The sequence below is a fragment of the Tyto alba genome, unplaced genomic scaffold (genome assembly GCF_018691265.1).
Source record: "Tyto alba isolate M040663 unplaced genomic scaffold, T.alba_DEE_v4.0 Super-Scaffold_18, whole genome shotgun sequence".
In the NCBI taxonomy this organism is placed as follows: domain Eukaryota; kingdom Metazoa; phylum Chordata; class Aves; order Strigiformes; family Tytonidae; genus Tyto; species Tyto alba.
Genome location: NW_024881280.1, coordinates 6,259,878 through 6,286,314, shown reverse-complemented (window position 1 = coordinate 6,286,314; position 26,437 = coordinate 6,259,878). Strand labels below are relative to the sequence as shown.

Here is a 26,437-nt window from a genome sequence, read left to right as displayed (position 1 = left end):
ATAAATTTCAGTCACAGAACTGTCTCCTAGTAGGCCACTCTGTGCCCAGGGCAGGGGGCAAAGAAGTGTTCTGGTTGTTTTGTTTTTAAGGCTAGGATACGAGTGACATGTGCCTTTTCATTCAGTGCTTTCCACAGCGAGAAAGCTACCAGAAGCCAATCCGTGCAGAGATCTGAACAGCCACGTCATTTAAAGCAAAAACCAGAACAGCACATCAGAAGCTCAGGCTCCAGTACGAACTCAAGAAAAAGCTGTAAAAGTGACTCACCACTGCTGGGCAGGAATGGGGCTGTTCCTACCCTGTCATTCTACTTTAACCACAGACTGGTCCCAGTTGGATCACAAGTCAATACTGTATCTATTTAGAACCAGAAGAGGCATCCCCTCATGGCCATGAGTAAGCCATGTCTACTTGCATCAGGAAAAAAACAGCTCCCAAACATATTCACAGCCTTCTTATGGAAAAGCACCAAAATTTACGTATTACCTCAAGGCATACTTGAACAAGAAAATAAATACAGCCTCTTGGAAAAGGTGACTCTCCAGACTCCAGTCAATATCTGCCAAGCATTCCTCCAGAAAAAAAGCCCCATATTATGGAAGTCTTATGAGGATGGATGTGCAGCCATTTAAATGCAAACAAAACCTTTGAGAAGGCAGACTGCAAAGAAAGGTCTGCTCCAGGCTTGGTAGGCAATAAGCAAGAAGTCTGCAAAGACAAATTCCCCAAAGTTGGTGAACTCTGCAAAGATGGTGAGGTCTTCCACAGCTCTAACTCATGGGCATTTGCATATCAGAAAGCCAAAATACCTGCCTCACCTCAGATCCACATCTATCCTTTTCAAACCCCTGCAAAAGCCAAGAGGATAAGCTCCTCCCTTGCTTGCATTTTGTATCAGAGCCATCTCCCCGTCTGGTCCCCCATTCACACCTTTCCTCAAACACTGAAGACCTTGCAAATGTATGATAACTAAGGAGATAAACTCCAATCTAAGACTGGGGGTGGGGGTGGGGGTGGGGTGTCGTCAAGCTACCTTGTTTTCTTTATACAAAAACTCAGAAACTTTCTGGTTCTGAAAGGACGCAAGGAAAGCAACCAGCAGAAGCAACATTACCCCCTTGTGGCAGCAAATAAATACAAAAGTAAATCCTCAGAAATTCAAAGGGGAACAGACTAGGTGTTTCTTTTCATACCTGCTGTAAGTACAGAGAGCTGTGTGCTGCCAAAAAGGCCATCAAGACTGAAGAGAGACATGATGTGAGCTGGAGTCACTGTACTGCCCAGGTACAATGTCTCCAGGCAGGTGAGAATGGTACCACTGCTTCCACCCTGCCATCTCGGGTGTTATGTCAGGCCTCTGCACACCTGACAAGAACAAGGCACAAAGGTCCACACTGGGCTAACAGGTGAAACCACAGGTAGAGCATTTAAACCTTTCTGAGGGAAACACAACACAGCCAAATTCACTTGCAACATATAGTACTGACACCTGGGATCACATTCACCATCCTATACAGATAGCTTTCTCATCCAGGCTGAGTGCAACACAATCTCAGCTCAGCAAAAAAGGCTGGGTTCATGTCACATAGCAAGAATGCAGGCAGGAGGGACCACAGCCCTCAGTTTGTCACCTCGCATCTGAAAGACAAAAATTTGACCCTGCACCCTGTTACATGGTTCCAGGGAAGCTGGTCAGCACACGTCTCACTTGTGCACAGTGCATCCAACAGACTAAAACACATCAAAAAGCAATGCCTTTGGTAAGCTGTGCAACTTCAGCAGGTCAATTATTTGCATGGCACTGTGGACTCTGTGCTTTTATACACTCACAAAACAGAGGAGTTTATACAAGTGTCCCCGGACAATACAAACTCCCTCACATACATTCCTTCCTACCTGGGTGGATGGCAAAGCCATCACCCTGAACAGTTCAAAAGACTTCTCAGATTTTCAGATAACTTCAATAGTCTATCTCGTCTGCCAGACTAAATAGGTGAGTCAAGGTGAAAACATTATGCATAAGACACAGGCACAGAAATTACTCATAGCACAGCCTACAGAATTTGACCTCTGGAATGAGTGCAACGGAGTGGTTAGAGAAGTTTAACATAATTGCCAGACAAAGCTTCTTAATGGAAGAATAAGGATAACATGCATTTCCTCATGAAACACAGGTTTCATGTAAGCCTGCCTGGCAATAGGACAGGGCTCATCTTTCATCTGCAGTAATTCATTCAAATGTCTAGTTAAGATAGACAGGTAAACACTATCAGAATTGTCCCCTTAGTGTATTATGAGCAGCTAAATCTTGAATGCATGGAAGACAAGTTTCCCTTGGTGTATTTTTCTTCTCCCCCTTGCTAAGGACTGTTTCACAGGATAAGGTTTGAAATATGTCAACAGGGACACACATGGCACTACTGGCTCCTTGCATCCATTCTAGAAAGACTGCAGTCTGGGGTGCCATGCTCAGAAACTACACTAGATTTAAACCAGAGGATTTTCTTTTTTGTGAAATAACACGCTCGTTCCATAGATATCACTTGTGTCATATTAAGATAGCCTATCATCTGTTGCTCGGTTATCTTCCCTTCATCCAGATCTTGAACACAGCTTCTATCACCAATTTTATGCAGCACATTTCACATGACAACTTCAGAGATTTCTGAGGTTCTTTTCACTTTGATGTTAGAAGTGAGGCAAAGATAGATCCACAGGGGGAAAAAACCCTACATTTGAATGAGATCAGCCTGGAGAACCTCAGAAAAGCTGAAGCTCAGTCTCACCAACTTCTGCTTAAGGTAGACCATAAACTTTCCCCAATTTTTATACCTCACTGACACAACTTCAGGAAGCACACAGCTCAATGCCTGTGCTGCTTTCAGGCCAGGTTGAACGTGACAGGACTGCTGTACTGCCGAGGCTCCCAGTGACATGTTCCTCCTATTAGAGGTGCCAGAGCTGTTAGTCAGGAATAGCTTCATTACATGCTTATTAATGCCTTCGTGATTAGCCCAAGATAATTAGCCCAGCACCATCAGAAAGAGCTGAATTTTCTCCCTACCCAGCTGACATAGCTGCATCAACAGAATTCAAAGAAGAGCCTTCATTATACTACCTATTCACTTAATTGACCCTCTGTGGCAATGTCTTCCCAGCAAGCTACTTCTCAGCTAGGCAAGACAGGTTAAGGAATGGATCCTGCCTATGGACAGGGAACAAGAACATACACACAGTTTCCAGACGCAATTTTTATCTTAAGTTTTTCACCTAGCCTTCAAATAGAGCTCAATTGCCCGATGAGGACATCTAATGGAGAGACAAAGAAGCACAGAGCATAACAGAAGTTAGAAGCAAATACATGGATATCCAACCCTAAGAATGAACCTGAGGTCCACAGGCACAAAATTACTTTGATTCAAAGTGTGTATGCAGTTATCACTTGTACCCTCAGCCTTGAAGGCCTATCCTCCTCCTTCTATTTCCCCAGCACTTTCAGCATTACGTTGCTTACATCTCATGACCCTTCGTCACCATCTTTGAACACTTCTGTGGCTGCAAAGGTTAACAAGACATTTTGGACTCTGCTGTGCAGGAGTGGTTCCAACACTCCCCATTGTGAGAGCACACCCTAGGTCTGGGAGACAAGAAGCCTGGATGTGAGGACGTTCATTCCATGCAAAAATTAGGTAAGTGGGTGCTTGCTGACTTGTTATTGATCTAAAAGGAAAAATATAACGGCTAATTTGAGAAGGGCAGAAAATTACACCTGCAGGATATAGCTATCCCACATGCAGGGTTCCTTTTAAGAGGAAATATTTCATAAAGTTCTCAGGTCCATCCAATGTGTTTAACAGGAAAGGAAATGAAGTTTTATTTCAAGGAAATTGCCATGCGCATTTAATACCAGACTGCTCACTGCTTCCAGCTTCCTTACCTCAGTACTCTACAGTTACCTTGACTTCAGATTAGAAGGGAAGCAGAAGCCTCTGCCATGCCTGTTCTTGAGAAAGGCCTGATAGCAGAAGCAGGAGACTGGGAAAACAAGAGTCCCAACGAGCTTTTCATCAACCTCTGCCAAAAGGGTTTCATTAATGGTTTCATCTTATAGGAATTCCTCTGGAATTAAGCTCACGCATGGAACTACACACCACAAATGAATGTCTGGGCAAAAAGCACTTGTTTGCACAGATGACCAGGTTGGCAACTAATCCTGCACAGATGCTACAGCCACCAAGCAGGCAGCAGCAACCTCCATGGGCGACAGGCAGAGTGACCCAGAGATTCAGTCACAGGACTCCAGCTGTGGGGCAGGAACCCATCCAGGATTGAGTTCTATGCCTCTGGGCATTTTTAAATTATGCAACTTCCACAGAAAAGACCTCAATTCCAGATACCGCCACATCTCATGGTCCAAATACCTGCCAACAGCCTGATCAATAAAAAGGTTATTTGCCTCTTATTTCTGACACTACTGTGACTCAGCCCAGACAACAAGCTACACAGTGGAGATAAGAGCATGTACAGTTACTTCAAAAGAAATATAATGCAAGACAAGTGCCATTTTAAAGCTAAATTTGTCAGCTCCTTCTCACCTCTCTGCCCTTTAATGGGGGTCGAGAGGATATCTCAGTTAAATTAATAGCAGGTAAGTTCAGGCCCAAGGAAGAAGCAGTTACCACATAATCAGTTTGAGACTCATTATGGCAGGCTATAAAAAACAACTGGGGTGGGGATTTAGAAGCAGATGAGTATTTTCATGACCACCACCACTTATTTTTCTATGCAACTACAGCAACAAGAAAGTCAGTCACTGTTCCAGCCTGAGTATAATCAGCTTATCTGCAGGAAGAAGGAAAGAATTCACTTTCCTCAGGCACTCCTGTGTACAAAGCCTCCTCAGTCAGTTACATCTGCATCCAGCCTGGAAACTTTGCTTTCCTACGGCATAAAACATCCATTTCCAAGAAAGGGCAAGACTGGACCTTTCCTCTGACAACAGCACAAATCACTTGACCGAAATGAAACCCAGTATGGGAAACTCTGCCCACAGTACCAGTGTAGCTGAATTGTCCATACATGCCAGTGGAGACACTTCCACACAGAGCACAGGTCCTTCCTGGTGCAAGTTTGATTTGGCTCATTCTATTTCTTGTAACACATCTGAAGTATAAAAAAAAATATCCTTCCAAAGAAGAATCACCTTCTTAAAAAATACAGTAGAGCCTCAAATTTTCAATATCAGTTTGCCCCCAACCAGCTTGCCCTAGATTTGGGTCAATGGGAGCCACTTTCAAACCTTACCTCTTTATCAAAGGCAAACAAACCGTATAGGTTTGAACAAACACTCGCAGCTAAGGTATATGCCCAAACCACTGACTGACATGAAGCTTTGACTTTTTTTTTGCCCCATACGGCAACACCAAGGAAATGACTGTTAACCCTTCCAACTTAACAACTACAACCCCAACAAGACACAGCACTCAATAAAGCAATTCTCACTACTCGTGCCCAACTTGCCAGGCCTACCCTGAGCAGGTTCTCCATGTGCAGCAGGTGTGTGGTATGGGGCACAAAGGCCAGCATAGCACATCCTGTGTTCCCACCCTTCTGCAGTGTCTGGGAAACACCAGGAGCATGGTTCACCCCAGAGATCTGCTGCCAGAGCCCACCCTTTTGCCTGTCTGTACTATCACCCTCCTTTCCCATTGAGAGGTCTGGTCTCTGTCCTTACAATCTTCAGAACCTATCTGCAGCATGACAATGGCAGCTATAAAAGACATCACTGCAACCTCTCTATTTTCAGCTACATAAGTAGCACGCGACCACATGAGAAAAGGCTTTTAACTCGGAAGATACTGAGCAACTCAGACTAGCTGGGAAAGGTATGAGAAAAAATAGAGGAGGAAGGCTGAGCATTTATCTTACCTCCTGAGTGAATCCTCCTCTGAGCTTTCCTCAGGCATTTCCTGGTTTAAGGCCTCCTGTGATACATTCCCAGGTCTGCTTGAAGCCGACTGGCTGTAAACTCTTTCCCAGTGCCCCGTCTCCTGGTTAAAGACCACTCCCACGGTCCTCTCCTCCTGCGGGGTGGAAGAGCTGCCCAGCTGCAGCCTGCTAGAGGCAGGAGCTCTGCCCTCGGTTCTCTCTGCAGGCTGCACCTGGCTGGTATTTGGAGGCACACCCTCAAACGTGCTTTGGACCTGCCCTGGTGTGTAGCTAGGCGTGCTTCTTTCCCAGCGCAGCGTGTCATTGTTAAAGGTCAGCAGGTTATGACAAGCGCGACAGCGGTTCAGGTGACCCCGGGACAAATTGGAAGTGTTTTCACTGCTGTGTGGAGTCTGCTGATGGGAGGGACCCGGCCGATCAGGCTCAATGTTGTTGTTGAGCATTTCTTGAGCCTGTTGCGACTGGCTGGGCTCCCCACCAATCCCCTGATCTAATTCCTGAAGCCGGTCATATTCCAGGAAGAATCGCCTCAAATCACACTGGAGCTCGTTACGGATGCTGGCCGGATTGCTCGGGCCAGCGTTACTACCACTGTCCGCCTCAGCCCCTGGGGCCAGAAAGCCTCTCCCTTCTGTTGCAGAGGTATAGACCGATGCCTGGGAACCCCCCTCCTGCTGTCTCAGCACCGACAGCAAGCTGACGGAGGAGGCACTGGTTCTAGGGGGAGGCATGGCTTCCAGCTCGGACCGAGAGCTCATGTTCAGCACTGTCCTGGACCAGTCAGACCCGCCCAAGCCCGAAGCCATCTCTCTCGCAGACTGTTGGTACCGGGACTGGTGGCCTGCCAAGGGCCCGCTGAGGGACCGCCGCGTGGGGCCCAGGCTAAGGTTGCGCAGGGTGTTGCCAGCAGTGCTGCTCTGAACTGTGCTGAAAGCAGAGGGCCTGTTAAGTATCCCCTGCTCCTCCTGCGCTACGGATGCCTGCTCCGGGGGTTGATAAGGCTCGGTCTGCACCGAGGAGAAGGAAGTGCCAGTGGCCCCCGAAGACGTGGAGGGTGCATTTTCCTGGTGCGGGAAGAGAGAAGAAGGAAGTCTTGCACTAGAGCATCGGCTGCAAAGGCACAACATCCCCAGGTGCTGGCAGCACTCTGCTGTGGGATAGCTGACACGCTCCCGGAGCCTGTTATAGACAGACGCCCTTGTGTTCTCACTGGCTGGAGGCGGAGGTGGCGGCGGCGGCGGCGGTGGAGGGGACGGGGTAGCAGAGTCCTGGACACTGTTTTGCTCTCCCACCTGTATGCCAGAGGAGCGGGAGGACAACATATGCAGGAAGTTGTGGAGGAGAGGTGTGCGCCTCACAGGCTGGGAGGGAAGGATAGCGCGCTGGCGATAATGCGGCATCTCTGTGCTGTCCACGGAGATTTCCACTTCCTCATCGCTCTGCAGAAGGAAGCAACCAAAGTTCAGTCACCTCACAGCAAAATCCTGTACCTCCAAATAAACAGCAGAAAGTCAGCTGCCATCCCAGACAGATGAAAGGTTGCGATAAATCCCTTTCTAGAGGCCTTGACTTGCAGGAAACCAGCTGAGACCATTTCAAAGTTCATTTTATGGATCCAGACAACCTCTTCCTACAGTCCACTAAGCTTTGACAATACACTGCTCGTACAAACAGAAGCATCAGCATCTGAGGGTCAGCAGCTGTGGGGAGCATACTTTGCCTAGCTTCAAATCCAGCAGAATGTCACAACAGAACTGAAAGAGCAAGGCCATTGGGACTTCTGTCCCACCACTAATGAGACAGCAAGAGCAAAACGAACACGCTTTGGAGAACTCTTTAATAGCCCTGCACATAACATGAGAACATTCATGTGATCAATTAAGGCGAGACTGAACTCTGCTTAGAAGAACCTTGGGTTTTCAGAAAAGTACAAGGTTGCTTAGGAACAGACTAGGGTTAATGTATGTAGAGCATCTTGTAATTAGCCAGTCAATAGAGGTACTGACATGCCCCTTACCTGCTGGTTAGAAGGGTTAACAATTGCTGTGAGCAAGTAGTGTCCCAAGGGATCAAACCGTACCAGCCTAAAACAAAAGCAGAGCCAGAGTATCAATCATCAGATCACATTCCACTGACACAGGAAGCTGGACGCAACAGGGAAGAAAACCCCACGTGAAATATCTACAATAAGAACATTACTACGTTACCATCATCATCTTTCTTCTGAAGGATGTCAAAAAGTTTATGCATTAAGAAGAAGAAAACATACCTATCTTGCTGAAGACTGCAGCTATTTTGTAGTCCACAGAAGCACTACACAGAAGTTAAAAGCTGGAAGCAAGTACTGTTGTATCAATTGAAACAGCCAGGAAATTTTAAAGGAATATATATGTATATATTACAAATTAGAATTTGGTGCAGAAGGAGAGATTAACTTGCCTTGGATGTTACATCACTGTCTTATTTTCAGTAGCTCAAAAGAAGGCGGCATCAAGTTTCTAGCAATACAGTTTCCTCTGTATCTGCACCAAAGTAATAGCTCAGCACTCTCTTCCAGCAACTTCTGGGTTCTCTCATCCTTACAGCTGACAAGTTTAATCACTACGCTTACAAATTAACATGAAGTAGATTCTGGGCATTTATTTGGCACATGTCCGATTACAAATATGAACCACCAAGCTGATCTATTACTTCCAACTGCTTTTTTTCCTGGCCACAGAACTGGTTTTTTACCAGCTGAGTCAAGGAGCTGCAAGCAATGTTTCTCTCCACTGCCTCCGTCTGAAGGGTGCAGCATCCCAGAGGAACCGCCCACATTCCCTAAATCTGGCTATTTTTCACATACAAGTGTTCTCTTACCCTGGAAGCAGGAACTCACCTGACCCGCTCCATTTCACTAGCTGTTTTCACTACTGCAAAAGGCTCCCGACGACTCCAGTCCCAGAAATGTATCTCATTGGCAGTAGCAATCAGCAAGAGCTGAGCCGTAGGATGAAAAGCAAGCGATGCAATGGCATTGTTGCTATCTGTGAACCAGCTCTCACTTCCACCCTGAGTGAGGAGTCAAGAATCACAAGCAGTTTATTGCAAAGTTTGAGATTATTAGGTTTCCACGTATGTGCCATCTCTCCAACTCCACCTAGAGCATGGAAGTGACATGCTTTCTTGGCAACAACAGCTGCTCTCGTATGAGGTCATGTGTCATGTCTAGAACATAACACTACTTACAACAGTGACCACAGATGTTTTTTGGTAGGTAAGTGTGCCTCAAGCAGCCTGTAAAAATGTTGCATTTCAAAGCCACCAGGTAAATATATGTGTTTTTTCCTCTGTGCCACTCACCAGACTAGGTAGAACTGGCAGAGCAGCAGCTTCTCTAATGAAGTGTTCAGATATTCTCAGCAGAATTAAAAATGGCACGTCTTTCACAGAGGCTAAACAGGCACCTCACAAAGTTCTCCATTATCTGCACCACTCTAATCCAACAAACAGGCACAGCTAAGGAGCATGACCTACCTGTTGGGACTGAACGAAGAATGTGTCACCTCCTCTCTAAACAGAAGAGGATGGCTATGATCTGTTCTTTGCTTTTAGAGACAGGTCCCAGCAAAGCTCTCTTAGCAGGCAACATTTGGGAAACGAGCTCAAACACAAAAAGTCACCGCCCACCGTAAATACATATATGTTTCAGGAAAGACTTACGTGCAAATCCCAAATTCTAACCTCCCCATCTAGGCAACCTGAAGCAATGAGGCCCGGGATGGTGGGATGGAAGGTGACACACCAGGGAGTGCGGCGATGTCCAACCAAGGAATGAACACACTTGCCCGTTTTCACCTCTGTGATGTAGATGTTGTGGTTTACGTGTGTGGAAGCCATTAGGGTCCTGGGGATGCAGAAGGTAGGACAAACATTAGCATGAGAAGAGTACAGCAAAAACAGACCACGGTTAGCTTCATCTTGACAGGGTCTGTTCACACCTAACCCAGCAGCTCTCCCACACAGAGCTCAAAGGGTAAGAGGCTACTGTTTCACCAATGGCCACAAAGCTTCCTGTGGCCAGATTTCAGGGTCCATGCAAACATGAGCTCATCCGATCTGCAAGCACAAACCTGACCTTGAAAGTCAGAGTGAACATGCAGCTCAGAAGAAACTCCCGAGTGACAATTCGGGGCAAATAAATATTCCCAAGTCTCCACACCACCTCAACCACTGTCAAATCAAGTGACACTAAGAGATCCCACCTCCATTTCTGCTTCCAATACACGCATCATTCTCTTCTGTTCTTTTGTCCTAGATATCCCAGTGAGTGTGCCATACCACGTGGCACGTTGTGCTAAAACACCCTTTACTCCCTCAAGTTTCTTATGAAATCCCACGGTGGCCGCACAGATCCTTTTTCCTTAGAACTAGGCATCACTTGGGTACCTCGGGAATTAACCACCAACTACGCTTGAAGCTGTGAGATTAGGAAGGTGCGCACGTTCCATCCATGCATGTCAGGAACCAGAAGTTTCACTCGGCTACTCGGGACTGGACAACTCAACGAGAACAAGCCTCCGTCACTTTTGTAAGTGTAAGGAGACTGCTGAAACAGGGAACGAACTAGGAGTTAATTACCTGTCTGGACTAAACGCCAGCAAGAAGGTGGAGCGTGGACTGTCTGGTAACTCAACTTTCTGAAAAAGCCAACAAAGCAGGAAGTGTTGCAAGTGTCATATGATCATACTTTTAACTGTAAGCCACACAAACAACAAGGGGAACCCGCTGCAGGAACATATCTAGTATCACATCACTGCAGGAACTGAACAGAGCCAGAGAGCATATCAAGTGTAACACATCAAAATGTACAATCACAAGACAATTTATTTCAAATCCCTGCCTCCCTTCCCCCACTCCAAGATCAAGCTATGCACCTCTATCCCATAACCTTACCTTGCCCTCCCATTTCATCCATCGAGTTTTATCCTCCACCAACTCCTGCAGGAGCCGCTGAGCGCCCAAGGCGTGAGTACCCCGTTCCCTACCCCACAGGATGCGGACAGCATTCTTCTCTGGTACAACCTTCATGGCTCTCAGCAGGCAACGTTACACCAACTACCGGGAGGAGACACCAGCAGGTTCCAGATGACAACCACCACCAAGCTACAAATTGGCTATCCACATTTCAGTTGTTTATCTTCATGGAAACCTAGAAAGAGAAGAGACTGATAAGGAAGGCAGCTTTTACCTTGATCACCTAAATGAAGTAAGAGCTTCAAATCCCAAAAGGCTAGATTTAAGAGAAAAATCTATCATCTTCTGCAGCCTTTGCTACCTTGTTCCATTACTGAGGCACAATTTTGGTATTTCTGCAGCCAAAGATTACTTTGAAAGGTTTTTGAAAACATCCAGCCCTTTCCTTGTACACATGCCCTAGGCATACCACACCTAAAGAGAATAAAAAAAAAAGTCTCTGAAACTCTTTCCCTTCCCTCCATCTACTGTTGTATACAATAAAGGAAGATTTATGAAGAGGCAGTCTTTACCCCTTGAAGATTTCGGTCCTATCTGGGAAGGTTGACTGATAGCCAGAGAAGTAGTGTTAAAAAAATGACAATATAACAGAGGAATCTCCAGGGAGTTACTCAAATTTCAGTAGTAGTGATTATTATTTCTGAAAAGGTCAGACAACTGATAGACCTCAAGTTCAAATTACTTCCAACTCCATCATAATAGACTACAATATATGAAAACAACCATGTATCGGACCAAAACTTTATACTGCAGTGGCATCCTGGCCAACTCCATCAAGATGATTCATTTCACCTGTCTGCACATCATCTTTACATCTACATTGCTCTTAGAACAACAGCTCAACCAAGTAATGCACAGTGGCAAAGATCAAGGCTTTTAGTATACTTTAAGCTGTTAAGGAAAACATTAATACCTGTTCTCTAGAAAAAAAAAAAGTTAATTCTTTGAAAGACCCAAATACAGCAACCCTAATAACAACTAAGTTACACAGCTTTTGAATGGTCTCATACACTGGAGTTTGTCACCAAAAGCTCTCCAGAAACAAGAAGTTTCTTAGAATACAGACCAAGAAACATTGCTGCAACGCTATTACCTTCTGATCCCAGCAGAGCCCACATACTACTTTGCCATCTCTCTAGAAGGTAAAGATCTAAAGATAAATCCTCCTCAGTTCATGTTACACTGGAAAAAAACATCAATATTCAATGGAGAAGGAAGTGGCAACTTAAAAAAGCAAAACATAGATACAGGGGAGAAAAGGTTCAGGTAAAAAAAGAAGAGATGAATTGTTAAATGACAGAACTCAGAATGGTCATTAGCAAACCTTTCTTTCCTCCCACTCTCCCTAAAAAAAAAAAAAAAAATCTCCTGAGCAGATGATTTAAGACAGCTGCTGCTTACAGGGAGGGGTTGTCTGAAGAGATAAGCCAAGAAAATGAGTTCTAATAGAGCAGACCAGTTTTCATTTGTAAAAAGTACAATAAAGGGCACTGAAGTGATGAATAAGTAAAGGCATCCATCTTCCTAGAAAAGAAATTCACCACAAAGAAATTCAAGCTAGCTGGAAATTCCCTGATGCTAAATGTGAACGGCATGGGAATCATCTATTTTAGAAAAGCTGAACTCCACAATGTAAAATAAGCCTTCTTTCAAGAACCTGTGAAAGTCAGCCAAACATTAGGTAGGAATTACTCTATAAAATAAAAGCCTTACTGGAAAGCAACACAAAAACTGAAGATATCATGCTGCAAGTGGATTCTTAAAACCAACTGTACAGATTAAAAAAGCCCAGACACCAAAAAGCTAGAACAAGGATAACTGGAGTAGATACAGCCAAAAGCACAGGGCAATATAGGAATCACTAAACGAAAAATCTTTTTTCACTAAACGCTAATAAATACTCATCTGGATTCTGCTAACAGTCCCGGTCACCCATGTTCAGAAATGACTGGATTCAGATGGTAAGGAAGGACAGGTCAGAACAATACCGGCAATAAAAAGCCTATTCTACAGGAGGAAACTGTAAGTCTAGTTTTGTCTAGTAAAATTAAGAAAACACTAGCTGAGTATTCCATATGGGTGCATTCAAGGAGTAAGGACTACAACAACCCAGGAATAAACATATAAACCAGATACAAATGGAAGACCAGACTTGCAGTTGAAATAATCTGGAAGTTTGAATAGAACTCGATTATTAAGTTTTGCAACAGACTTTCAATTGCCATAAAGGCCAAACAACCTAGATAACTTAAGAGATCCAGATAATTTACACACAGAATAACTCAATTACTCATGAGAAAGAACAAGCTCTGACAACTTGGGAACACTTCAGTCCTATCAGAAGGACTAATGTTCCCTGAGGTACAATAGCAACAAGGAAATCAAGATGTTTAACAAACATCTTTATGTTTATTTACGCCACGGGCAAGTTTACATATTGTAAAATAAAGAAACAGATAACACCTACAACTGCAGTTACTGAAATGCTTGTATTCACTTTATTGAAAGGCCAAGTCATCTTCACTATATAAAAATCAAGTGCCTACCTTAAGACATCTTATCTAAATCTTTGCAGATGCGTACTAATTTCTTGATCTAATTTGGCTATAACAACACTTCCTGTGTGAGCTCCTGAGCATGTCTGAACTCGATGTTTTTCCCTCAGGGACTGTCCCTCATTTTTTTTGGCTTCTGACTCACTTCTTTATCTCATTTGGAAAGAAAACAACAAAGAAACTCAGGGCTCAAATGCCTACACAGTACCCTGCTAACCTGTGCTCAACATTTTTAAAAGCTGGGATCTCTTCAGAAAACGCTGAATGCATCCTTCTTGAGTGGGGCTGGCATTCCAGTGTTACCCTGGATTGCTCTGGCGGCCAAGCTTTATCCATGCCTCATAAGAGGAAAGTTTACCCCTTTATCTGAATTAGCCTAAACACAGTAGCTCCTCTCCACTAGCCGGTGACACATTCAGCAACACTTCAGACTGGCAAAGAAAATTAGAGCCTTCAAATGAAGAAACAGATACAGTGTAGACATGGACATTACCTTCAACTTCTTTAGCAGGAAGCCTTTAACCTTATTACTGGATGATATATCCAGTTTTGGTTTGATTTTTCTTTTTGTTGGGTTATTGTTTTTCGGGGATTTTTTTAAAGACACAGTTCCTTCTCTAATCTAGTAAAGTTACCCACCAACTCCAAACATTTTGCTCAAGTATAAGAAGCCAAATAATGACAACATGTTATTAAATACCATTAGCAGATAAACCATGAAAGTACCAACCATATTTATACCTCCTCAGTAGTCATCTGACTAACAAAGTTTAAATGAAGCGCAGTGGGTTTGAAACTACTTCTGGGGCCTCAGCATAAAGAAAACTTGCAGCTCACTGGATCAAACCTGTCCAGGCAAGTGGTGGACTGATTCAGTAACAGCTTCTATTACAAATACCTATGCTATCACAACTGATGAACAGCTGACCACCAAAACAAGGAGCTGATCAAGAACTGGTATTTTCCTGTTTTCTTTTTGTTGGTTTGTTTTTATAGGGTTTTTTTCCTTTTTTTTTTAAATCAGGATGACCAAAAGTAGAGTCCAACAACTGGAAGATTAGCTGATGCCCTGGACATGGTCCAGGGCACCACAGAAATTCTGAAAGTGGAGAGTCAAGAAATTTTTCTATAATTGGCAGCTTTGTTTTCTTAACAGTTTTCTCCCTTCAGGGCATTTCAGGACAGCATGCTGGGCTGTTTACAGTTTTGGAAAGAGCATTACACAGCCCAACCCCAAGCTTTTTACTTGCTCTGTGCCAGCTGTCCTTGAAGAAGCCTTAAGAATTCCCAGCTTGAGACTGATATAAGCTCACTTGTAATTGTCACTTTTACAGATGCTGAACCTCTAGAAAACCAAATCGAAGCAGCAAATTGGTAATACTTCATAGCGGTACAGGACCTCATGAAAACACTAACAAAAAGTTAGGGAGAGAAGAGGAATAAAAAGCAGCACATTCAAACCTCCATATAGGAAGGATGGCAAGATATTTTATGCATTATGTAGTGGTTTACCAGTCCAGTTGGAAACTAGCATTTTACAGAGATGATGGTCCCATTCCTTAACATGCCCCACCCACCCCAACATCTTTAGCGCTATTAATTTTGTGGAGATTCTGGTACCACCTTTCTATGAGCACAGCTGGCTTTGATACAAAGAGTATCGGAGTACTACTTCATGTTATTCAACTCTCCATTGGGAAAAAAAAAAATGTTATTTCATGCGGCCTTCAGCTCTCAGACTACAAATCTATTACCACTCCAAAGAACATCTTGGTTGAGTACTGAGCCCAGCACTAAAAGCCTTTCCTGATGTGTGCACACAGACACAGTGTAAACAGCTCTACCAGTGTTTAAAAAGAAAAGAAAAAAGCTGCAATCAGTAAGTGTTGTTTATAATGAGAGTTCTATCCAAAAGATACAAACGTCCAAATAATTTCAGACAATTTGCTGCCCAAAGAGGTCTCAAGTGACTGATGAAGAAAGAGGCAACATTAAGTGAAATATAAAAGCTGTCTCTGGCTTTGTAATCTGTGATCCACAGAGACAATGCACGTATAAGCTTCCCTAGAAAAGTCGAGAGGCAAAAAGCATGTGCTAGTAGTTTCTGTCTCAAAGTCCCTTTGTCAACTTTTAAGACTTCCACAATGCATTGACTGTAAAATGGATGTGATCCACATAGGTTGTGGGCCAGTGCAAGCTGTATACTTTGTACTAAAAGAACAGATGGGGAAAAAAATAAACCACAAGAAAACAAAAAACAGAACGGTTGTGAACAACGAGGCACGTCACTGACCTGCAAAAACACAAGCAAACTTGTCTCTAGAAAATAAGAGAAACAGCTTATTAGTACTCTGAACTATCCCAGCTCTGGCCATGGGCCTACCTATCATGTAAGCCAATAACTTCTGTTTTCATAATGTCTGCTCTTAAGCAAAAAGTGTCCAGCACTAACAACAAAGCATGCCATTTCATTTATTCCAAATTAAACTGCAGCACCTCAGGCTCTGAATATCAGCAAGATATTAAAGAGCTCAAGTGTATTTTTTATTGAATTTAAAAAATTGTAGTAATCGTTTAGCATTCCCACTGCTGTACGTGTGGGTGGGTTTTCCAAGAACGATCGTAAGATCATCAGACAAGCGTGAAATCAGTGTATGCAGCAGCACAGCCCAAATGCTTTATCTTCACTGCCAGTGATCCTCATGTAGGCTGTAGTCACAAGACATACTATTACCTCGAAGTATTTTCTCCAACAAATCAGTTTCCCTTGTATTCTACACAGTTTAATTTTGAGGCAAATTGCTTTATCGAGGCCCCTATGTCTTTCAGAAGCTTAAAAGAGCAAAGATTAAAACACTGTGCATACTGAAGACGGTCAGAGATCGTCTTGCTAATGACTACAGACTCCAACAGCTCCTCCTTTTCTTTACAGAAGCTTCATCAATAACGCAGCAAAACCTGGTTCTGAGACCCACAGACAGGAGATGTCCAAGAACAAACCAGATGTCTAAAGCATCATTTGGAATGTGTGTGAGTAATCACACAGCTCCAGCAACTTTCTAGTTCCCTTTCTTGTTTACACTCAAAGTTTTTCCCCTCCTCTGCAATATGGAGATTATGATACCAGCATCTTCCTAAATTGCACAAAGCAATACTATGCAAGAAGCCCCAGAAATGCTACCCTGGATAGAAGACCTGAATTCTACTAGCAGTTTTATTAAAAATATTGATTCAATTCATACCAACTGTCATGCTACTCCCACTTACCCTTTTCATGTCTCCACTGAAAGACTGAGCAAAATTTTAAAAAGTTTATGCAAAACCAAACCAAAAAAAATTCTGATTTTCTCTCTTTGCACTGCATCAAGTCGGCTAACAAACAAGGCAACTCAAAGAGTCCTAGTTTGGTAAGTAATCGAACTATGTAGCACTGGAATTTGAACAATGCTATAACAACAACAAAATCAGTAAAAAAGGGTGACATGACTCATACCCAGAATAGTTCCACGGATCAGAACTTAAGACAAGTGTGACTCTTTAAAGAGCTTCTCAGTCAGTACATTAAATTGTTAGTTATTTACAGAAAAATTACGAGGAAGTGGAAGAGAAACTTGCAGATATCAACTCCTACAGGACAGAAAAATTAATGTAAATATAAAAAGGGAAGTAATAAAAGTAAGCAATCAGCTGTGTCTGGAGCCCGACAGCTTCATTTACCAATGAGAATATGGAGGACTTTCATGACTATTATTATAATTTCCACATAAACGTAATGAATTCTTGAGAAGAGAGCTATTAGTTCCAATCCAGAAGATAGGAAGCGAATAAATATAATTCCGCAAAGCTGTAAGATAAATCAAACAGCAGAACTGAGATCCAGAAGATTAAAAGTTGGTTTCCCCAATCCCATACTCAGGCCACGGCATCTCTTGCCAAGTACCATACACAGCAGAAAATGAGAGAGAGAAAAGAGAACCGGAGAAACAGAGAGAGAGACAAAAAGAGTGACAGAGAATTCAGATTAACCCCTTAAAAGGATTATTCTCATTTAGATAGGAAAACAAATGAATTTTCAATTTAAAAAATCCCAGTATTTACATTAACAGTCACATCAAGGTTCCTCAAGCTCAAAAGCCACAGCCAAGTGCCCCCTAGTGACATCTTACATGTGAGAGAAATTCAGGAGCACCAACATGAGAGAGCAACAGAAGCAGCATCGGGTATCCACAAGATGAAGACAAAGTATTTTATGCATTCAGGGCTGCACTTGAGGCATGTGCACTGTATCCAAGTAATAAAGTAAAAGCAACTGGAAGCGAGAACATATTTTAAAAAACGCAGTTCATATAATTTCCTGCTCACATGGAAATAATCAAATAAGGTAACGAGCCAAAAAGCAAAAATGATCTACACAGAAGCTGAAGTCTTCACACACAGATGTATCAAAGCAGAGGTGGGAGACAAAGAAGGTTTAGACTCTAAACAAAGAAACACAGCCAATTCTTGACACCCTTTCTCTTCTTGGCCTTGGACTGAGACTGTGGAAGAAATATAAAGGGAAGGGGAAGTGTCCGAAACATGGGTCAGAGACTCCTTCCAGCAATTCTACACTGCTCAAGGTGGAGAATTAGTGCTACCTACCGGGAAGAGGGCAGCAGGAATCGCTCTGCCAGGACAGCCCAAAAGACCTCACTGAGAACATCCGAAGCGGAGCTGTATGAGCACACAGGTTTAAGATGACTCTCTCCACGCTCAGGCCTGGCACCTCATCATCCTGCACGCCTTCAACAAACAGTTTACAAAAACTGGAGACAACAAACAGTTATTAGACAACAACCCTAGTCAGAGTTCTGAACAACCAACGTTGAATCCCAAGAGGCAGACAAGTAGGTCTCCTCTTGTTTTAAGCAACCCAATCAATGGGCCTTTCATTAAGCAACTACTATATCATTTAACAACTTTCCATTAAAATATTTCTAATATTAAACTTCTTCCACTGCACATCACCTCGTTATTGGCTTTTGAAAACCACAATTCTTTTGCCCTCACCTCATTAATATTTTGTTTTAATCCCTCTCCCTGCGAAGTTAGCACAGGGCTACTAACACAAAACACACAAGGTAACTATTAACACGCACTATGCCCTTTATCAGGTCTCCAAAAATACAAATTCAATAGGAGGAAAAGAAAAAAGTACCTTAATGCTATCTGTATTAATAGTACTAATAAGTATAACATCAACAATAACTTTGTAAAAACCCTGAATTCAATTAGCTTGCTAACTATGGCATAAAAAGTACTAAAGTTAATCCCCACAAGTTTCATAAAAAATTATGATGCATAAAAAGAAGTATTAAAATGCCTAACTTATGGCAAAGGAATACTAGCAGCCACTATCATTGCTTGCCTTCTTTATAACTGGTTGTTATAGCTGCACAAAAGTTAAAAGTACTGCACAGAAAATGGCAAAGTAGGAAACAACCCAACAAGAATCCAGAGGGTCAGTTGTGACTCAGAAAAGGGCAAAAGAAAGAAAACTAAGAAGTTGTCAGCAAAGTAAACATTCTGCGTAAACTCCCCAGCAACTAAATCTGAAAAGGCAAGTCCAGATATTCGGATCCAAATATATTCTTCATTCCACATATTAGAAAAAATACAAATGCTAACGGACTGCCGTAGTCATCATTAACATCCACACTGCCACAAATCGGTAGATGAGTACAAGGTTCTTATTTGTTATCATCAAAACACAAATGGACCAATTTAAAAAATATTTATCTACAGCAACACCAATCGTGGACCACAGAAGTGAGCTATACTGAAGAGTTATGAATGTTAGAAATTGCATTACAGCAGCCTTTCAGAACACAAACGAGGATTTTAAACTTAGCTGAGATTTTCAGGTGCTGTTGTCTACATCACCCATAAAACAGTCAAATCTGCCTGGATTTAACCCCATGCCACAGTCTGAAAACTGACCCAACAACAAAATGAAACAGTCAGGTAATGGACTGGCAGTAAGCGAACATTACCAGGTCACTCTTAGGTCCCATTTTAACATTCCCATTACCAATTTGAAAGAGGATGGGAGTGGCAAAAGCAAAGAAGCCAGATGACATTTGCAGAGGACACCAAACTGGGTGGAGCAGTAAACAAGGACAAATATAGAAAAACACCCTGGGTTTTTATATAAAGATCTGAGAACGTTTCATACCGAGGCAAAAATGGAGCAGCAACGAGCGCTGAACGTATTTACATGGACTCTACATTCACACCGCTGATCTTCCTGAGGACTGGCCTGCACCTAGGTAACAGCTATCCTTGAACCGCTCTCTTACAACAGAATGATGCTGTAAAAGCATGTACTGGAAAAATTACGTGTAACTGTTTAAAACATCTATCCGAGATGAAATGCTGGCTTAGTGCTGGAACTGTGCTGCAAAAATGGCCATCCACAGACAGCAGAAAGCATGGTACTCGCACGAGCAGAAGTAATGTCAAAAAAAAAAAAAAAAAATCTCAACAAACGCCACAGAAATCGATGTGCTGTCCGGAAGAATGTTGTTGGTGAAATCAAAAACGTTCCCACAGCTAGCGAGGTGACTGGGTATGGCCCCTCGCAAGAAAAGAAGTAACCGAGTGTCAGGGTACCGGAGGCACAGGCGAATGTATTTTGTGCAAACTGCTGCTCGCCCAAGCAAGCGCTCTGCCACACGCGATGCAGACCCGAAGGGAAGACAGAGAAAACGCCGCTTCCCTCACGTTTTATTTGGCTACGGCCGAGAAAAACAAACGGCAGCGACGTTCAGGGTTTCCAAAGCGCAGCCCCGAAACGCAGCCTGACCTCACCCGGAGCGCGGAGGCCCCGGCCTGCCCGAGGGGAGCGGCGAAGGGGAAGGGGGAAGCTCCGGGCACGGGTTTTGGGGAGCGCTGCGGCGAGGCGGCCGCGGGGCAGCCCCCCGGTACCCGGTACCGGCCGCGGCCTCCCCGCCCCAGCCGGCGAGAGCGGGAGCGGGGCCCGCCGCCGCCGCGCCGGCCTCCCCCGCCCCCAGGCCGCGGTCCCGGAGGTGCCGAACAAAGGCCCCAGCAGCGAGCCCCAGTTCCTCCTCCCCGGCCCCGCTCGGGGCAGGTACCCGCCGCCTTCCGGGGCGCCGCCGCGGGAACGACCCCGCCCGGCCGGGGAGCGGCGGCGCGGCCCCGGCCTGGAGCTGGGCCGAGCACGTAGGCCCGGAGCCTACCTGGTGCGGAAGGGCCGCGGGCGGAGCGGGAGCGGGGCCGGGGCGGGCGGAGCGGCCCCCGGTGCTCGGTCGTCGCCGCCACCGCCGCCGCCGCTCCGAGCTCCGGCCAGGCGAGCCAGCCGAGTGCCGAGCCAGACCCGAAGAGCGGCGCCGTGAGCTAATGGCAAGGCCCGAGTAGCCGAAGCTAGAACGCCGCCAGGCCGCGCCAGCCGAGCGAAGAGCTCCTCCAACCGCGCTGCCGTGCGCCGCCGCCCGGGGGCGACGGAGGGCAAGGCGAGACGAATCGAGCGCGGAGGGGGTCGCTGCCGGGGGCCCGCCGGTGCCGGGGATCCCCGGGAGCGGCACCGGGAACCTTCACGGGAAGGGTTACGGGGTGTGCCGGCCGGGCCCCGCGAAACCCCCCGGGGCTGGGCCCCGCCTGCTGCCCGCCACGGGGAGGCCTGGGGCCGGCTCCCTCCTTCGCGTGGACTGTTTTGCAGGAATCTCACCCGACAGCACGCCCTCCACGCCTCGTGTCTTTTTTTTTTTTCTTTTTTTTTTTTAACCCCTCAAGACTGGTACAGAGTGGAAAAAAAACGCAATTAAAAACAGGCAGGGAAAGATAGGTGGTACCAGAGTGAAACGCATTTGGAGAGGAAGAAGATACGGCTATCAGATGTAACTGGAAAAGATCATTTTTTCTGGAATAGAAGCGTGTTAATATTTATTGTTATATATTAATCCCCAACGTTGTGGACAGCAAAGGTGGAAAATGCATAGGTAGCCCCTTGGGACGTGGGGCTCGCTGCCAGGAGCCCGCGGGAGGCAGCGGTACGGTACAGGTAGCTGTGTCTTGCTGCCTCGCCTGTGCTGGAGAAGTGAGAACTCGGGAAGGGACTTGGAGTTTGAGAGGAAAATCTAAGTAAACCAAGGTGCTTTGCAGCAGTAAATCTTGCAAAGGAAAAAGAGTCAAAAAGACAGGTGAAGTTTAGGCCTTGAAGTTTGCTGTAAATAGGCAGGATGGGGGGAAGCAAAGGCAGCCTGCCGCGTAGCTAGGTGGTCTTCCAGGAGGTATTTTAAGAGAAAACTGAAAAGGGCCAATGGTGGGATTTTACAAGGAGTTTAGTCAAGTGGTGAAAACTGCAATACCTTGGTCAGTCAGTCGCTGTCATCCTCCAACAGATGATTGAGACTTATGAGACATATGGTCAGGGTAGACCCGACTTTTCGAAGCTCTGACAGCACGCAAACTTGTAAGTGCTCCGGAATGCAGCTGGCCAGATGGGGTGAAAGTACCAAGGAGCTGGGAAGCGGGAAAGAAACATGAATCTCAGCTGTCAGATTTAAGTATTGTCTGAAGCTGAGGGAAAAAAGTCTAGATGAATCGTTTTGAAGGAAGCTGCTTAGAAGTACAGGGGGCAAACTGTTCTCTAGATGAGAGAGTTTCCATTCCCCAAGTGAACTGGAGGGAGGGTACTGTCATCTGACTCAGGAAAGAACAGTAGTTTTGGGCGGACTGGTGTTCTGTGGCGTGGCCTGATGCTGTTTTTCCCCAAACCGATAAGCAGGGAGATCAGTTTTGAAATGAAACTCTACCAAAGGTGACAGCTGAAGGAAGGCAAAACCCAGCAGCAAGTGCATTCCGGGAAGCGCCTCTGCTTTGAGTTCACTCTGGTCTGGGCACACGCTGAGAAGAGCTATTCATAGCATAAGTTGAGAAACTCGAGCTCGTTATTACATGACAGAGTTTGTACCTACACGTGTCCGAGTCTCACTTGACCTTAGCGTCACCCACACAGTTCATTCAGTGGCTGCTGCTGCTTAGGTCTAAAGATCAGTATTTTTAGCATAGTCTGTCAGATTGATGAGCCATCAGGCACTGTATACAGCAACAACATCTTAAAAATGCCTTTTTTTTTAGAAAACAGTGCTTGTATGCTTCTTCCTAAGTAAAAGGAGCAGGGTTTTTGCCACAGTGAGCAATAGCAGTTCTTACGTGATGCCTCATGGGAAGATGCGTAAAGAAAATAGAATTACATCTCAGATTGTTGTACATAATGTGTTACAGTTCTTATCGAGGCTTACGAAAACACCTCGCTTATACATCACAACGCATGCTTGGTTTTCTGTACGATAATAAATGCTTACTGCCATTGCAAACCTGGCAACAGAACTGTATCTAACCCTGCAGCTCCATCCTACAGTTAGGAACGTGTCCCACACTCTCTTGTTCTTCAAACGTGGAGCATGATCCAGGCTCATTTCCTCTAAAAGGACAGACCTGCGGTGCCAGATGGTTGCACTGCTACTTTAAGTAGCTACATTTTCCCAGCGTTCTGCATTTCCTACCACTTTTGTTTCACTTACTGCCCAGTAAACAATAAAAATCTAAGAAACAAAATTTTCTCAGACTGCTGTCATGAGATCCTTGGAAACACATCTTTTGGAAGGAGAACATTGCCAGGAAGCTTCCCAGTCACGTGCCAGCAACAACTGCGTACGTTAGTCGTCTTTTTCCACCAAATAGGTAAGATGGCCAGCAGTGGTAAAGCAGCCTTTTTGTACCTCAGCTCTGATCTAAATGGAGAAATTTTGCAATCAGTTCAAGTTTTGTGATGCCGCCAGTCCTTGGCATTTCTTTTACAGCAGCCAACAAGATGAGTAGTTTCCTGTTGTGGCAGCCATATCTAGTGAGAACTAGACATAGATTCACTAGTCCATTTCCTGAAATCTGTTAAGTATCTGACAGAGTCAACCATCACTTAACATCTTCCCTGGTCTGTTTGGGAAAGAAGAAGCGTTCAACCCTTCCTGACCTCCTAGTTACACAGAAGCACTAGTGTGGACCCAGCAAAGAGCCAGACCCCTCCCAGGACACAGCCGACAGCTTTAACAGGAATCGCTGGGGTGTGTGAGATGTGCAAACCTGCCAAATGTTATTTAGCAAGGATTTATACCTGCAAACAGAAAGATAAATGTTTGCTTTGCCACTCATGAATTCATGGTAGACATGAGCCCAGATGGAAGTTTTAATTTTTGTGAAATACTGTTTAAAGACCAATTGTAACTGTTTTGGGTCACAAAGTGGCATAGAATTGTTGCTCTGTAAAACAGTGCAAGGCTTACAGATTTTTCATCATTATCAAAGACAATTTCCCAAGTTTCTCCACCGATCTCACGTTAGTCCTTGTTCTCTAAGTCAGGTGCAAGGGGAGACTCTAAACATCACAACAGTAAAAATTTAGCAATTAAATTGCATCTCTGGAGAGACCGAGAGAAGTTCAGATTATGGCCTGAAATGGAGATTAAAATATCTCCTTGTCTCACACCTGCTTAATCTTCACAGACTTGGAGAGGAAAGGGCGTATTTTCTCCGTGTATCTCCACAGATGAACCGTTAGAAGCCTTTTCTCTGTCACAACATTAGCTAAAGTGAGTAAGTAAAAGCTCCTGACGAATTCGACATGCTTCTGAGTCCATTGATTCCATCTGCTCGTACTCTTCTTCCGGTTGTTCCATGTGCCCTGTGGCCGGCGAAGACCACACGTCCAGCCCGTGCTCCAGGGAGATGTTATGGAGCACACAGCAGGCCAGAATGATGTGGCTGGATTTCTCTGGAGAATACTGCAGGGTGCCTTTGGACCCATCCAGGCAGCGGAAACGCGACCGAATGGTCCTGAACGTCCGCTCGATGACATTGTGAGTGGCAGAGTGAGCCATGTTGTAGCGGTACTCAGCAGGTGTCTCGGGGATATGCAGAGGGGTCATCAACCATGTTCGGAGAAAGAAGGAGCTGTCACCTGTTGGGAGGGAAGAGGAGGAGGACACGTTACATACCTACAGTTAACCACAGATTTCAGCTCTCGGCCCTTGGTTTTCTGGTACCGCAGATACAGAATAGCTTATTTCTCTGGCTGAAACAGAACGCATGAGGAAGCATGAAAGAGTAACAATCACTCAGGTTTACAAATGTGAAAAAAACACAACAAAATAAAGGCACTCGGTTTTACACAGGGAAATCCTGGAAGAACACAAAAGAGTTTTAAGAGAATTAATTTACTTCGCAATACAGTGAAAGACAGCTGGACCAGGACTCTACATAGAATTAAAAATTGCATAAATCAGCTTAGAAAGGTGTAGGATATGGAAAACAAGCTCTTAACAGAATGCATGTAAACTAACACGTACAATCATCACCCTGTATAAAATACAGATTAGGAGTTATTGTTCTAGACTCCTAAAAGAAGGATCGTCCAAACTGAATTGCGAATCTCAAGGAAGATTCCAAGAAAGATTTTCAGGAAAGCAGTCAGAAGTAAACATATCACTTGCGGCCAGAGGCTCTAGACTCAATAAGGAGACGATACGTAATAGACTTTCCACAGAAAACAACAATGAAAAATTGACTTACCAAGTAGCCAGCCATCTTTATGCAGCTCAGTTTCAAACTGACTTGTAAGGGCTGCCTGCTGTAACACTGTGCAGTCGGGCAGGCTGCCCGGCCAGTGCGTTTCTGCGCTCAGGAGGACTCCTCTGGCATCACACACCATCAGGCAGTTCAGAGAATGGAGACCCTTTCTGTTCACGTAGGACAGGTCCTCAGCATTTGGCGCTTTGATCGCCACGTGGGTGCAGTCCACCACCCCCAGCACGCCCGGCATGCCTGCCAGCCCGTAAAAGTCATCCTTCAGGCTCTGCACGGTAGCTTCATCCTCAGGAAAGTGAATAAACTGTGAGGCTCTTTCCACCAACGCCTCGGTTACGTTGGCCACGCAGCGGCTCATGGAGGCTTGGCTAATGCCAATGGCATCCCCCATGCGAGTCTGGAAGGAGCCAGAGGTATAGAAACCCAACGCAGCAAGGATCTGTGTCTCCGGGCTGATGGCCCTGGACCGCTGCGTAGGGCGAGAGAGACTGGCTCCCAGGAGATCCACCAGGTAGTAGATGAACTGTCGGGGGAAGCCGTATGTGGATACTAGATACTCATCCGTGACATCCTCCAGCTTGAAGCGATCCAAAGTCCGGTGCCCGCGGCCATAGAGCAAGAGGTCGCAGTCAAGAACCGCGATAGGTACGGCCATGGCTCCTCCGCGGCCGAGCCGGCCCGGAGCCTTCACCAGCACAAAGCAAAGAGGCTCAGCGTGGTTTTTACTGGTCGGCCGCCCAGGCTCTTGTTAGCCAGTTTCCCGTTACTCGGGTTATCCCGTAAAAACAATCTTTTCGCTTCGTTGGATCTGCTTTTTAAAAACGGGGGGGGGGGGGGGGGGGGGGTGGAGCGGGAGGGCTCACTGCTCCCGCTGCCCGGCCCTGGCGGGAACGTTCTTACCGAGCCGGGGCCGCTGCACCGCAGCCCCCCCCCGCCTCAACCCGCCGGGCCCGGCGACCGCCCCCAACCTCCGCCGAGCCGGCCACGCTCACACCGGCGCCGTCAGAGCCGCGAACGGCCGGTCCCGTCTCTCTGGGCGTCCCCGCCGTCCCCCTGCCCTCACCGGGATTCCCGCTCAGCACTGAGGGGCGGCGGAGCGACCGCACCGGCCTCCCGCCGCTTCCAGCCGCTTCCCCCCGCACGCCCGAGGCCGCCTCCGCGCTGCCCCGCAGCGGCGCCGTTACCGACACCCCCCCCCCCCCCCCCCGCCTATGGCCGCGGCAGATTCGCCACAGCGCAGGGGCTCCCGGCGGGAGCGGCGGCGGGCGCTGCC

At 45.6% G+C, this 26,437-nt stretch overlaps 2 protein-coding genes across 4 annotated transcripts in view; both read right to left on the bottom strand.

Annotated features, from left to right (window-relative positions):
- AMBRA1 (autophagy and beclin 1 regulator 1) overlaps positions 1-20,918 on the bottom strand; it is a 137,888-nt gene extending 116,970 nt beyond the window's left edge. For 2 of the 3 annotated variants that reach the window (XM_032993410.2, XM_032993412.2), the window contains exons 1-8: positions 20,760-20,918; positions 18,163-18,326; positions 10,886-11,141; positions 10,571-10,629; positions 9,653-9,836; positions 8,829-9,001; positions 7,968-8,034; positions 5,930-7,389 (exon numbers count right to left, since the gene is read on the bottom strand). In XM_032993410.2, the coding sequence (XP_032849301.2) occupies positions 5,930-7,389; positions 7,968-8,034; positions 8,829-9,001; positions 9,653-9,836; positions 10,571-10,629; positions 10,886-11,020 (2,078 nt within the window). In that variant the 5' untranslated portion in view covers positions 11,021-11,141; positions 18,163-18,326; positions 20,760-20,918. The remainder of the gene's footprint in view (positions 1-5,929; positions 7,390-7,967; positions 8,035-8,828; positions 9,002-9,652; positions 9,837-10,570; positions 10,630-10,885; positions 11,142-18,162; positions 18,327-20,759) is intronic. The other variant, XM_032993411.2, reaches the window with a different exon arrangement.
- Positions 20,919-23,736: 2,818 nt separating this feature from the next.
- HARBI1 (harbinger transposase derived 1) lies at positions 23,737-26,412 on the bottom strand. The gene is made up of 2 exons (XM_042790696.1): positions 25,150-26,412; positions 23,737-24,538 (listed from the first exon to the last, which is right to left on the bottom strand). The coding sequence occupies exons 1-2, from the start codon at positions 25,817-25,819 to the stop codon at positions 24,162-24,164; spliced, it is 1,047 nt and encodes a 348-aa protein (XP_042646630.1). The 5' UTR covers positions 25,820-26,412; the 3' UTR covers positions 23,737-24,161.
- Between the last annotated feature and the right edge of the window lie 25 nt (positions 26,413-26,437).